This window comes from Neltuma alba, unplaced genomic scaffold, assembly GCF_004799145.2.
Source record: "Neltuma alba isolate B1F8T4 unplaced genomic scaffold, ASM479914v2 tig00013152_pilon, whole genome shotgun sequence".
In the NCBI taxonomy this organism is placed as follows: domain Eukaryota; kingdom Viridiplantae; phylum Streptophyta; class Magnoliopsida; order Fabales; family Fabaceae; genus Neltuma; species Neltuma alba.
In genome coordinates, this window is record NW_021637464.1 from 1 (window position 1) to 14,368 (window position 14,368).

The 14,368-nt window shown below is 36.9% G+C and overlaps 2 protein-coding genes and 1 pseudogene across 2 annotated transcripts; all 3 read right to left on the reverse strand.

The window, feature by feature from the left end:
• Positions 1–9: 9 nt before the first annotated feature.
• Positions 10–2,831, reverse strand: LOC114734874 (uncharacterized; annotated as a pseudogene).
• A 1,461-nt stretch (positions 2,832–4,292) lies between these two features.
• Positions 4,293–6,558, reverse strand: LOC114734876 (pentatricopeptide repeat-containing protein At5g66520-like). The gene has a single exon (XM_028922527.1). It carries the CDS (start codon positions 6,437–6,439, stop codon positions 4,559–4,561), a length of 1,881 nt encoding a protein of 626 aa, XP_028778360.1. The 5' UTR covers positions 6,440–6,558; the 3' UTR covers positions 4,293–4,558.
• Positions 6,559–8,209: 1,651 nt separating this feature from the next.
• Positions 8,210–13,975, reverse strand: LOC114734877 (CBL-interacting serine/threonine-protein kinase 1). Its single transcript, XM_028922528.1, has 12 exons — positions 13,595–13,975; positions 13,275–13,337; positions 10,645–10,716; positions 10,451–10,558; positions 10,272–10,352; positions 9,983–10,162; positions 9,655–9,867; positions 9,453–9,560; positions 9,232–9,348; positions 9,059–9,121; positions 8,713–8,787; positions 8,210–8,608 (listed from the first exon to the last, which is right to left on the reverse strand). Exons 1-12 carry the CDS (start codon positions 13,796–13,798, stop codon positions 8,543–8,545), a joined length of 1,350 nt encoding a protein of 449 aa, XP_028778361.1. The 5' UTR covers positions 13,799–13,975; the 3' UTR covers positions 8,210–8,542.
• Between the last annotated feature and the right edge of the window lie 393 nt (positions 13,976–14,368).

A 14,368-nucleotide genomic window follows, 5' to 3' on the forward strand; every position in this document is an offset into this window, starting at 1 on the left:
TTCATATTTACGAGCATCATCACCGTGAAGGGCTTTGATTGCAAGTTTAGCCCTGTACATGTCATTGTATATGTATGGCATTGACAAGCTTTCGCCACTGTAAAGCTTTTGGAGTACTTGCATTATTGGGTTCTACTGACTTCCTGACGTATTGCATTTTCTTCGAAAGTAACATTCAAGATAATTTTTTCCACCTCTTTTCCTTCGATTGTGCTGGAGAACCTAGATGAAATCCATTTGTTTGATGTGAACATTCGTCTCAGACCAACCCGATGATCCAGCAAGCTTTGTAATGTAGCAAAGCTAGAGGCATATCGGGTGCCAGCTGGCTTCAGAAGCTCCTGTCCCTGAGTAAATTCATTCTTCATGAGATTTAACAACCATATTTGATTGTATATGAGCTTCGTAATTTTTTGGCCCTTTTCCATGCACTCTCCAACACATTTTATCTTCATAAAATCTTCAAGCATCCTATCAATAGAGTAGGTGGCACACGGGGTCCAGAATAAGTTCCTTCTCCTCTCTTCAAGCATTTTCCCAGCAGCTTTATAGCTGGGGGTATTTTCAGTAATTACCTATATCAAAAAGGGGAATAAGAAAAACAAGGATAAATAACTGCTACTAGATGACATTGAGGATGAAGGAGGATGCCACAAGATTAAAAAGGAGCAAAATACCTGCACTACATTCTCCTCGCCTATTTCTTCCACCACTTCATCTAGAAGCCTAAATAGATTTGATGCATCTTCTACAACATTAGTGGCATCAACTGAAGAAACAAAGTAAACACCATGAGGGCAAGAAACCAGAAAGTTAATTAAAGTCCTACCCTGAGTATCTCTCCAACTATCTGCCATTATAGAACAACCAGTAAACGCCCAAGAAGCCTTGTATTCAACTAGGTAATTCTTAATTGTATTGATTTCCTCCTGAAGAAACCGACCAGAAATAAGTTGGCTTGGAGAGCATATCAGTCCTTGGCCATATTGACCAATTACTTCCAGCATTTTGTGAAAGTATATGGAGTTTGCAGCCTGTAAAGGAACCCCTGCATGATAAAAGAACTTGCAAATTGTGGAAATGACCTCCTTGCGTGATTTTTTAGTGGGGCCTGTCTTAACTTTTAGTGGTTTGTAAGTTTGAGGCGTCTGATTCTTAGGCATTTTCAGATAAACAGAATCCAATCTTGATCTTCTTAATACTGGTTCAGGACCACTACTAGATGAGAATCCCTTGAAGTTCTTTCTTAAATCTTTAGACAATCTCTTATCAACATCTACCATAGTTTCCTTGGACAGATGATGCAGAGCATCATCAACTTGATCATCTTCTTCCTCTTCATTATCTGACTTTGAATAGAAAGCTGGAAAGTCCTTGGCCTCAGGTCGTCGATGCCTCCTTCCAGTGCGATGCCATTTCATATTTCTCTTTTATTTTAAGATAAACCTCCTCGGGGGCATGTTTACAAGGTGCTACTTCTCCAGGAATCCTTGCCAGATGTTGTTTAAACCGATTTATACCTCCACTGACAACTTTTTCACAATAATTGCACTTCACTTTCTTCTTTCTCTCATCCTGAGCAGTGCCATGCTCCCACCCTGGGTCAACATATCCTAATGATCTAAGAGGAGTCAAATTTACCGAAACATTTCTATCAACCATCAATTGCTTCCCTTTGTTTCTATAACCAACTCGCTCTTCCTCATCTTCCTCATCATTAGAATGGAATTTCAGATATGCTTGTGCCTCAACTTGTTTTTGTTTCTTATTGGAACGGCATCCTTCAAGGTTTTCCTTCATTTTTAGGTAGACTTCTTCTGGAGCCTTTTCACAGTAAGTTACTTCCCCAGAAACTCGTGCTAGATGTTGCTTTAATCTGTATATGCCACCACTAACTATTTTCCCACAGTAATTGCATCTGACCTTCTTCTTTCGCTCATCTTGAGCAACACCATGATCCCAACCAGGATCGACAAACCCAGTGGAGCGAATTGGAGCCATTAGTTCAAATACTTACCCAAAACATAAATCCTCTGCTCACATCTGAAAGAATGCTGAATCCAAGGAACATAAAAGTCCCACAATTATAACATATCCAGCAATCTAAGAGCCTTCCCTGTTCCAGTGATCATGGTATGCATTTGAGCAGGCAAACTGCTGCACTGATCTCAGAGCTGTAAATAGTATAACCAGAAAATTAAAAACGCATAAACCACGCCAGAAATCATAAAGACAATAGATGGAAGACGTTTAAATAGGGAAAAACAGCCTATATCATTGAGATGAATTAACAGCTGTATAGAGAGGCAGTTTGAAACAATTCTTTTGATGATAAGCAAGAGACAAGTTTTGAAACATGCCAGCGAACAGCAAAAAGGTTAGGTTTAAAAAATCATTACAACTGTGATGACTGAGCTGAAAAGTTGGCCATATCCATGTATAAGCACCCCTTCTTCCTGAGGCCCATTTAAGTTTTATTCCGCAGTTGCTGAGTATTTTCATCTTTTAAAGAGGATATTTGAACAAGCGCCAAATGTAACTTCAGCCTTTAGAGAGAAATAGATTATTGAAACATTGAATAAATAATTAAACTGAACGAGAAGTTCAAGGTTCAATACTCATGAAACTTATGACACAATCATCTGAGAGATTACTACCTGTTTCAGAGAGGAACAAACAATTTTTATTTTGTTTTCTTCCTTCACATCTTTGCTGGAGCTCTGTTAGTTTGATGCTAGCAATTAGCATCTGATTAACCCAAACCAAAAGCAACAAAATTCACAATTGTTTATTTTCCAAAGCGTGTGTTCTCCAGCTAATCAAGCTAATCCATACATCCCACTAAACTCAGAAAATGAAAATCCATGAATTTCAAGCTCAAATTGTCAGCAGCTAGCCAGCTACTAATATTTCTGGCATAATCAGGAGAACAAATGAAAACTAAAAATTCAAACTTGAAGGAGGAAAAAAGAGCCCCCCAAAAAAAAAAAACTGACTTTCATGATGATCTCGGTATTGTGAGGAATAAAGTTCGAAGAAGAAGAAAAAGAAATTTATGATCTGGAAATTTACTCATTAAATGAGAAGAGCAAGAAATCATTGAATTAAATTAAATTTATAATCTGTGTCATCACCACAGAAAATGACGAGCAATAGCCTTTCATCCTACCGATCTGAGATAACATATTGGCCGTGATCTGAACAGGACGGGATGGAAAAAGAATCACAAAAATAGGAGCAGCTAACGGTGAAGGCTAATATATCCGAAGGTTTCAAAGAACTTGAAGGTTTCTCCGAATTCAGAGAGCAACATTCTGAGGAATCGGAAGCTTTCTCGTGAGGAAGAAGAAAACTTCAGGGGCGTATGTATGATCGGAGTTTGATCGGAGACGGAGGAGGAGCCGAAATCGCCTGGGAATCGTGAGTCGCGAGTGGATGGCTGGGTGAGGAGGCTCAAGAGTCAACTCGACCCGGCCGTGTTATCCCATTTTCTCATTTTAATTTTTATTTTTCACAAGATTGAGTACTTTTTATGGGAATTAATTGAGATCCTTATTCCTTACTAATACTTAATCATTATTTAGCTTTTAAATATTTTCAGAGTTAATAATAATATAAATTTTATGCAAAATAAATTACAACATATTCCATGGGTCTATTTTATGTTATTCCATATTTTTAAAAAAACCAAAGTCACCATGTTTTTGGCTAAATAAAAGGCTTTAGAATGTTCATAAAACAGGATTCTTTTTAGAACCCATATTGGTGTGAGGTTGTTACCGATTAGTATTGGATTTACTTAAATGGGAAATTTGGTTGAGTTGACTCAGCGAGTCTAAAGAAAATTTAATTAATAAACTCAAAGGGCCATTTATTCTTTTAGAAGAAGTTGAACTTTTTTCCTCATGAAAAATATCAAATATTACTCATAAAGAAAAGCTTACTAACCCATGTAAGGGCTAAGTCAGTGTTACATAATTCACCGATTTTACAAATAGAAATCAACTTACATGGGACAAATTTTTTATTGATAAATAAACCGGTCTTATTCTTCTTCTCTACTATTGAAATAATATCATAGTAATTTATAATTAAGTACACATTAACATTTAGTTGAATTTATTACTAAATATATATTGATATTAGTTTACAAACAAAATGAGATTGTGCACAAATAACAAATAAATCTTGATACATGCTAATTGTTGAGTTTCTTAAATATGACGTCCTGAGTATGAATCAAGCCTTATGTATAGAAAAAAATTTCTTAGAAAAGACAGAACTCGTTTGGGTGATTTATCTATCATGAGAGCATTAGTCTCTAATTATCAATTGGAAAGTATTGCCAGATCTCTGACCAAAAAACAATTATGCACCAATATGCTTGTGGCACTTAGGTGCTAATATGAAGATATTACATTATGTGGTAGTATATTTCTTTTGGCCAGAATATTATGTGGTAATATAAATATATCATATTATGCTTTATGCATGCCGCTTTTAAGTGAGGCATAAAACTAGACATACAGGAGTTCTATCAACACATCCCTTCAAGCAGTTACCAATAGTCTCTGCAAGAACAGTCTCCGTTGCTAAAATGGTGGAACCGGTTCCTGTCTCTTATTATTATACCACGATCAAAAACCTTGGAGATTAGCTTAATTGCTTGGTGACAATCTCTACAAATTCTCAAATTCTTGGTGATACGGAGAGTTTCACCTTGTTTAGTCCTTAACAAGCCATAAGCGACTGCAAGTTTCTCACTGTGATAGAACAAGGGATTCTCTCTTTCTTCCTCAACAAGATCATGCAATACAGCATCAGTGCAAGGAACGTAGCCAGCCAACCTGATCGATTCCAACATTTCTTCGGCTTTGGCGTATATCGCTTGCGCTTGAACATGATCCGGACGAGGATGAGCCATTTCACCTGCAATGAACTCATTCATAACTCCATCCATTTCAATAATGGAGAAACCTGGTTCCTTCTTCACTCCCCTATCATTCATTAACTTTCTTATGTTAGCAACATCTTCCCATCTTCCAGCATTGGCATATATGTTAGCTAATGTCACATATCGCCCACTATTTCCAGGTTCTAGATCAATAACCATCTTGCCTATCTTTTGCCCTAACTCGACATTATGATGGATTTTACAAGCTCCAAGAAGGGCACCTAATATGCTTGCATCAGGACTCATTGGCATATTATCTATGATGTTTCTTGCTTCTTCTAGCATTCCAGCCCTGGCAAGCAGATCAACCATGCAGCCATAATGCTCTTTCTTGGGTTCAATATCGTGGACATTAATCATGTAATGGAAGAAGTATTGCCCCTCTTCAACCAGTCCTGAATGAGCACAGGCACTAAGAAGATTCACAAAGGTTATGTAGTCAGGTGGAATCATTTCCTTCTCCATATCCCTAAAAAGTTTGATTGCATCTTCTCCTTTCCCATGCATTGCAAGCCCTCCAATCATGGAGTTCCATGAAGAAACTCCCTTCTCAGGTAATTTACTGAAAACTTCAAATGCCTTCTCCGGACAACCACACTTACAGTACATGTCAATGATCGTTGAAGCAAGTTTTGTGTCTAATTCGATCCCAGTTTTCTCAATATGTTTATGTATCCACTTCCCCTGCTCTAAAGCTCCTAGTCCTGTACAAGCAGTTAATATACTAGCGGCGACAAACTTATTCAACTCCACTTTTTCCTCCTCCATCTTATTAAACAAAGCAAATGCTTCCTGGAAACGATTGCTTTGAACACAAGAAGCAATCATCGCATTCCAAGACACAGAATTCTTTTCCGACATAAGTTCAAACACATTGAAGGCATCGTCAGTGAATCCCCATTGAGAATACCCAGTAATCAAAGTAGTCCAAGACACCACATCTCGAACAGGCATTTTGTCAAACACCATTCTAGCTTCATCCAAGGATTTAAAATTCGCGTACATATAAATTAGATTGTTCTGGGAGACACTATCTGCTCCAAACCCGAACTTCACAACATGGGCATGCACTTGTTTTCCTTCCTTAATAGCATTATCAACACAGCAAGCTCTTATAACAGATGGGAATGTAAAACTATTGGGTACCAGAGATTCTTCTAGCATCAATGAATACAAGAGAATGCAATTTCTGGGCAGATGGTTCTGCAAATAACCTTTCATTATGGTATTGTAGATGAACACATCTGGGTTTGGAGTTGTGCAGAAAACTCGGACAGCATAGGGGAAATTTCCATTTGAAGACAAAGAGCAAAACTTGATTATGCGTCCCATGGCATCGTTGTTAGTTGAGAGGCCGAGTTTAATGAAGAAGGAATGATGTTGCTTGAGTTCAGCCATGGATGAGCATGACTCAACTCCATAGCGGGTTGGCAAGCAATGGTTCACTGAGCTAGGCTGAAGGACCTGCATGTGAAGCGAAATCATTCTCGGTTTCCGATTGAGACTAGTGGTCTGAGCTTCTGCACTTCGGTTTCTCACTCGTGATATCGAAAATCTCCATAAGTAGGCATATCACTCGTTCCTACTATGAATAAAAATCAGGCATATCAAGATTGATGTGGAAAATATGGTCCTCCCATTATACTTGGCAGTAAACTAGCTAATTAATTAGATTTAGAAATAAAAAGCACCTAAATTCTCAAACGACGACTGGCTTCTTAGCCAAAATACTAGGTAGGAAATCCTAACTCACCGATTTGGCGACAGCTTCAGCTTGCCTCGGATGGACCACTGAAATGAAGGAAGAGTAGCGAATCAAAATTGCACAGGAGATATTGGATAATTAATTTGTGTTATTAAAATACATATCATTGCTTATAATTTATAAAGCATCAATATTATATATCTGTATATATATCAGTCTTCAATGTCATTGAGTATATATGTGTATGTCTATTGAGGATGCCAGTATATTCACGCCAAAAATCAGATGGTCTTTACCGATATATTAATGATAACAATTCACATGAAGTTTATAGCAAGTTACAATTTTCATGAAACATAACTAAGGATTAAAGTGTATCTAAATTATTTTACGGTTGGCAAAAAAATTATTTTACAATAAAAATTGGGTTTTCTAAATTATTTATTTAAGTAAGTTTCCAAATATTAAAATCATTACAATATTGCCTCGCAACTAATAAACATTGACGTTGATTGTTAATTAATTAACTTTAGGCTAAATAATATTTTTGCTCTGAAAATATTCATTCAGGAGTAGCTAGTACAAGGTTCAACAATGTAAAGTTTTTTTTTTCCCCCCTTTTGGTCAAAACAATGTAAAGTAATTGATACCTCTATTTTTTAACTGAAACATGTCATGATTAGAGTGTCACACAATTTTCCAACGAGGTATTTATCAAGTAGGGAAAAAGTTTGTTTATTTGTATTAATGTTCAACTAATAATATTATCATAGGTTCTATGTGTCGATGTATTATTTATTATTGGTTATATAGATATTGTTATTCAATCCCTTAAATACTCTTTAAGAAATTAAAAATTTTAAAAAAAATAAGTTAACAAAAATAAACTTAAAAAGTTAATTTAGAATTAATGATCAATTTGTTCTCCATTAGTCAAAAGTGACATTACAATGATTTCGACACTTGAAGAGTAAGATTATCGCAATAAATAATTTTGAATACTCGATTATAGTGATCCTATAAGTCTTGCTGTAAATAGCCATTTCTTTTGGAGTGTGAAGTCACTTGACGAAAGCAGAGCCAATCCCATTTTCAGATTAATATTGAAAAGATATCATATCTTAAATCAAAAATTTAATATTTAAATTTATGCGTCAGTCTTCTTTTATATATATTACATATCAATCATAGCGCCATTCGATGTGTAACTCGTCACATCAACTTAAATCTACTCACACTTGAACATCCTAATAAATTTGACTTGCTTTGTCATTTGAATGAAGTTTAGCTTCATGGGTGAAAAAATTAAGCAGGAGCTCTGATTATAAGACCAGACTTGGGTAGAACGTCCATTTTTTGGGCATCATTACAAAGACAGCCCCGATAAATCCAGGTGGGGCACAAAAAGTCCACTTCGGGTTACAGAAAAGCCCAATCAGATAGGGCAAGGTCAAGGCAAATTAGGCATAACAGAGCCTAACTCATCACCAGCTTAGATTTTACACAGCAACAGGGGGATCAGAAAGAACATGCCGTCCAAGAGTAAAAGCTAAAGCAAAACTTAAATATTTATTACCAAAATTTTTTATATAACATCAAAAAATTTCCGTTATTCACCGCCAGACCGACTGCTCAAAGTAATCCTCCACGGAAATTTGCTAAGAAAAAGGTGTAATAAATGTTTTTCCTTGAATATAATGTTTGAACTGCAGCCCATTTTACAATATAAATGCACATCGCTAGCTTACAACTGACAACATGAATAACGTACTACATAGCTATGGACACTTTAATTCATCTACTTAGCTACGCTACCTCTCAAGAGAGAAAACTAGAAAAGACATATACAAGGGATGGCTTCTAATAGTTCCGTTCTCAGAGGCCTATCCACTTACGAGCGCTCCGGTCCTTGGCGGAACCCCCAAATCATTTGATAACTTCTCGCACAACTGCATCATATCATAGGAGACAGGCATATAAACATCAGTTTCTGGTTTTGCAAAGACGAAAGCTACGAGAGACTAAGAGGGAGACAGGGGGTGAGAGGGCGAACCTGTCTATATACAGAAGAATCTCCATAGGATTTCCTTAACTCTACTACATACAAGGATGGGCTTATCTCGAAAACCTGTCACATTTGAAATGATGATCATTTCATATGCCCCAAAAAAAATGAGCATGTAGTCATTTGCAGAAATGAAATTAGAGTTTTATGCACACCAAACAAATCAATTGATCATGAAAGAGATGCAAAATGAAGGTCGTGAGTGACGCTGGAAAATGAAAAATATGACCCACGTGATTATATTACTCGTCTTCTTATATCTAGATTGGTCTACTGATCTGCATATTTCAAATCATTATGTTAAAATTCGACAGAATATAAGAATAATCCCTACCTCTGCTGCAACAGTGAGATTGCCTAAACTTTTACGCGCCTTGTTCTCTTGTATCACTTTCACCTGAAATATTTGATCATACACTGACGTTAATTATTGCAAACCTAAAGGTTCATTTATTTATGATGGTAATGGAGAAAGGTCATCCAAATAGTATAAGCAACGGTACCAACTTTTCCATTTTTCTTTTGGACGGTAAATCCCATTGCTGTCACAATGTCCTCAAGCCTCTCGATCAATTCTTTTGCCGAGAGGTTGGACGTAAATCTTATCTTCCTCTCTGAGACATCCTAGAAATCAAAACAGAGGTGTTCGAATATGCGTAGGAAATATCCTTCGGAAGCGAAGAATAGTTAAATACAGCAAAAATTATGCCAAATACTTTCACACTCACCTCTTTTTCGAAGAAGCCAGAGAGGTCAAGGCATGAAGACATCCCTATCAGTTGAAATGCATTGATAAGGGTTGGTGATCCAGGACTCTTATCTTCTGTTTCGTGAGCCTATTGCCAATAACATAGCTCGGGGTTAGGTCAAAAGAAAAATTACAAGCCAAAAAAAAAAAAAAAAACAAAAATAGAGTAGCAAGTTACATACCACTTCGTGGATGGAAAAGGCTTCGTCATCAATATATACGCCCTCTTCCTCATCCTCTGGCTTTGCTGGAATATAGCCCTGCTTGAACCATTCATCTTGTTTGATGCCAGCCATTGTTATCCGAGTAGCAGGGTTGGGATCAAGAATCCTCTTTATCATGTTTTTTGCACCAGGCGATAGCCATTTTGGTATCTGAACATCCCCTTTAAGAATCTGCACAGATCATCATCAAAAAGAAATAGAATCAAGATGATCTTCTAACTATTTATTTTGCTGAAATTATAAAGTAATTTTGGTAAAGGAGAGCAGAAGGGCAGAATTTGAATACCCTTTGGTAGAGAACTGCAAGATTCCTATCATCAAACGGAAGATATCCTGTTAAGATAACATACAAGATGACCCCACAGGACCATGTATCTGATGTTGCGCCATCATATCCTTTATTAGAAAGAATCTCAGGGGCCACATAGTTGGGACTTCCGCAGGTGGTATGCAGCAAACCATCTGCCTGAATTTTCATTCAGTAATCACAAGTCAATGACCAAATAATGCAGTGTGAGAATACTTATTTAATATGGTATACTTCGTCATCGAGGCGTGCTTAAAAGAACCCTTACTCTAAAATGCTGGGGTAAAGCACTTAGGCCAAAATCGGTTATCTTTATGTTGCCTTTGGCATCTACAAGTACATTCTCCAGCTGCAGCAATATAGCGTCATTTTTTCAGTATGAGGTATAAGTCAAAAAGGCCAGCAATAAATTATCACAATTCTTCTTATGATGTGAGGAGGAAATACCTTGAGATCTCTGTGGAAGACCCCTTTATCATGACAGTAGCTAACACCGTCAATCAACTGCTGGAAAAGCTTCCTTCCGTCAGCCTCTGGAAGTTTGCCTTTAGATGCCTATGAAAACAAGTGTATCCCATTGTCATTGCCACGTGATTGGCTGATATGATTTATTCCAGAAGACAAATGGTAATGATACTCACAATTCTGTCAAACAATTCTCCTCCAGTCACGTACTCCAGGACCATATAAATCTTGGTCTTGCTAGCCAAGACCTGTGAAAGTACAGTTATAAATCATAGTCAGCAGATTTTGGCTTCAAGACTTATTAAATGCAGGCTAATAAATATGCCATATATGTACAATAAGAAATAAGCCTCGCTAAAATGAGTATAATATATCAAAATGTCAACTAATTATTAGCGTAAGACTTTCATTATTGCGAGGGGCATGCTGATAGCCTAGTATAGAATGAGACGCATTTCTTACCTGAGGAAGCGGTGGGTGTAATTTTCATGACATGAATGCTCACCAAATCTTAATTAATTATCCATGGGACCACGAAATATTTATCCATAAGAAGCATGAAATATTACTTTTTTTGAAAATCGTCATAATTACGGATAGATGCTTGAAAACGATAAAACAAAAGAACTTCCATTATGTAAAAATTATATTATCAAACTAAATTTTTATTTAATATTTGAAAGGAAAAAAATCCCAAAAAGCTGACCCCACTCGTAGACCACCAAGCACATGGAGGTGGCCCACCTCCAAGTAATCATGCATGTTATATTAATTACAAACCACCGCATTAGAATTAGAGTTTTTTATTTGGCGCATTCTCACAAGTCACAGGGAAGCCCGGGGGGTGGGGTGGAAATCGGAATCCACATAAGCATCTTCATCAGATGCCGACTGCCAAATCCCCATCGGATGAGATCAGCCGACCTCCACGCCAGAACACGTAAAACTTGATTTGAACTATGCGAGGAAGAACCCAATAAAAAATATGCAGATAGATTCCGAGTATAAATTCTATAGAATCACCCAAGGTTTGAAAATTCATAAAACAAATACCGGATTCCTTACGTGTGAAGGAAAATTTTGATTTGGCCCACTTGCACCGGGTTTTAGTATCCAATTCAATTTTATATTCTTCTCATACGTGGCATATTGTTGCTCACACATAAGTTAAACCTTTCAATCCCCCATAATCAAACAAAGATAGGGAAAAGTCTTTGTGGTCCAGGTCAGTTATGAGGTCTTGAACCATATATATACGCGGGGATTTGGTTCAGTGCAAGGTCAGACGCCCTGTTCAATACAACCCGCATTGTCTTGCTCGGTTCAAGATATAGACATAACGTAACCATCCAACAAATAGGAAGCTAAGATAGAGACCCAGTGTTGGCAAACCTTGAGAGTACATTCCATGTATCAAAGATAAATAAAATAATTTAATAGTATATATTTTTTTAAGAAAACCACCTAATTTCTGAAGTGATAATGGATCCCAACTAATCTTAGATCGTACCAAATTGGGCACCAAATGAGAGAAGCTCTCCGACAAGTAATTTTTTCAATTCACATTGAATCAAATCCAAGCCTATTGTAATTAGCACAACCTAACATATTCGGCTAACAACGACGTCTGGCATAATATAATTAATATATTTTGGTGAAATTTTTATCTGATATATGTGGTTAAAAATATATAGGTGATTTATTTTGGCCTGAAATTTTTGGGTGATGTTAACTCTTCATTCAGATAGGAGGGCACTGAGAAAGTGCAACCACACAAGTCTAGGATAGAGTCCACACAGAATAATACTGCCAAGTGTGGACCTCTCTGGGGGTAATGGGGAGGGAAAGGACGGGTGGGTGTAACTAGGGAAGGTGTTGTTCGTTGTTGTCGTCTTATGGAAGAATTTTCAGGGAAAATTCGTTAATAATTTGTATTAATGAAAAAATATAGGGAAAATCCCAGAAAAAGCCCTTGGAATATATCAAATCCCAGATTGGGCCCTTAAATTTCGAAAATGACAGAATGGGTCAATGACCCAATCTGTCATTTGTGAAATTCAGGCGAATTGACATTTTTACCCCTGAGCAAAAGTGAGTAGTTATTCTCTAAACAAATCTAAGTAACGCTTATACTGTTCTAGTGATTACAAGATTCGTTGTAGTTAATAATAAGGTACCTGACAATAATAAGATACCTGACTATGAAAAAATGAGTAGTTATTCTTTACACAAATCTAGGTAATGCTTATATTGTTCTAGTGATTACAACATTAGCTGTAGTTAATAACAAGACACCTGACTATGAAAAAGTGAATAGTTATTTGCTATACGAATCTAGGTAACACCTAAACTCTTATAGTGATTCCTTGAATCATTGTAGTGAATGAATAAATGAGGGCAAAATTGTCAATTCGCCTGAATTTTACAAATGACAGATTGGGTCAATGACCCATTCTGTCATTTTCGAAATTTAAGGGCCCAATCTGGCATTTCCCATATTCCAAGGACCTTTTTTGGGATTTTCCCAAAAATATATATTTCGGATTTTTAAAAAATGGCCACGGAAGCAACAACAAACAAGATCAGGGCCTCCATGATTGGTGCAAGCTCTTTTACTGTGCATCCTCGTGATCCACCGTCACCATTTATGCAGAAAAAGGTTACCATACAAATTAATTTTAGGACGAAAAACATTAGCTGTGGCCTCCTTTTTTTTTTCTTGGCGACAGCTGGTTTCTTATCCGATTAAATTTTCAATCTGTGAAAATTAATGCCGAGTAGAATTTTTCCATATATGACTTTGTACCTCGTGTAATCTGACCACGTTCGGATGCTTTAAGAGCTTCAAGGTGGCGATCTCCCTCTTAATCTGCAATTCCAGATTCATTTACATTAGACGGATTGTGACTAAGATTCTGCTAATGGGGGCAATAGCTATTAGCTTGAATCAAAATGAATAAGATGACGAAGGACCACAAATTTGTGAGTGAGCTTCAAATCTGGATTTATGCCTACGCTCATTAAACTCTGTCAACAAATCAGGCCCGGAAGTTCTAGAATTTTCCAGGCATGGATTAACGCTAGAGAGAGTAAAAGAGAGATCACTAAAGTAGAAGTAAAGCAGACCTGATTGGTTATATTGAGATCAAGGATCTTTCTCTTCTCGAGGATCTTAACCGCGAAGGGTTGGCCGGAATCGGTATTCCTAGCTAATTTGACTTTTCCGAAATTGCCTTCTCCAAGAGTCCTACCAAGCTCGTATTTCCCAAGTCGCATTCCCTGTCCTTGCTTCTCCTGGTTTTTCTTGTTCCCAAGTTTCACGATCACCATCACCTAAACCCTCCGGTGCAGATCCCACAGTCTCCGGCGAAAAAGATCCAATATCCTTTTGCCGAACAGATTGTCTTCTGCTGAGCTGAACCGTCGCCGACCACCAAATTTGAATCGGAAACAACAAAATCAGGACCAGAATACCGCAGCACGCCTAGAGTTTGGTCCTTCCGTTGCTCGGTGATTTTGGGTTCCGCGTTCGGAAACGGGTTGGTATTTAAGGCTTGAAGCTGAAACGTCTGCGCCGTGTAGTTTTTTTTTTTTTAATTATTTTTTTATGCTAATGAAAATGACTTTATGTGATCCCCAATATATACCAGTTATAATTTTTCCCCGGGATATCAATGATAAATTTTATCAGTCGTCGGAACTATACACGTTTTATTTATCAAATCAAAGTTTGTGTAAAATGTGCGTTGTTTTAGATGAGTTATTGTTTTAAATATAATAATAGAAGTAAACAACTAATTTGTAAGTATAAAAAAAATAAATTAAATTACTTACTTATTATAAATGTGTGTTAATTTTTTTAGAACACCCCACATTATAACTATCTTTTAATGAAAATTT

What these genes read in the sequence shown, in the direction of transcription:
- LOC114734876 (XM_028922527.1), bottom strand. Translation starts at nt 6,439, where the DNA reads ATGATTTCGCTTCACATGCAGGTCCTTCAGCCTAGCTCAGTGAACCAT.
- LOC114734877 (XM_028922528.1), bottom strand. Translation starts at nt 13,798, where the DNA reads ATGGTGATCGTGAAACTTGGGAACAAGAAAAACCAGGAGAAGCAAGGA. An exon ending in TTGCAGTTCTCTACCAAAGG is followed by an intron (nt 9,868 to 9,982) that starts GTATTCAAATTC and finishes TGATCTGTGCAG; the next exon opens with ATTCTTAAAGGGGATGTTCA. An exon ending in CCTTTTCCATCCACGAAGTG is followed by an intron (nt 9,561 to 9,654) that starts GTATGTAACTTG and finishes TATTGGCAATAG; the next exon opens with GCTCACGAAACAGAAGATAA.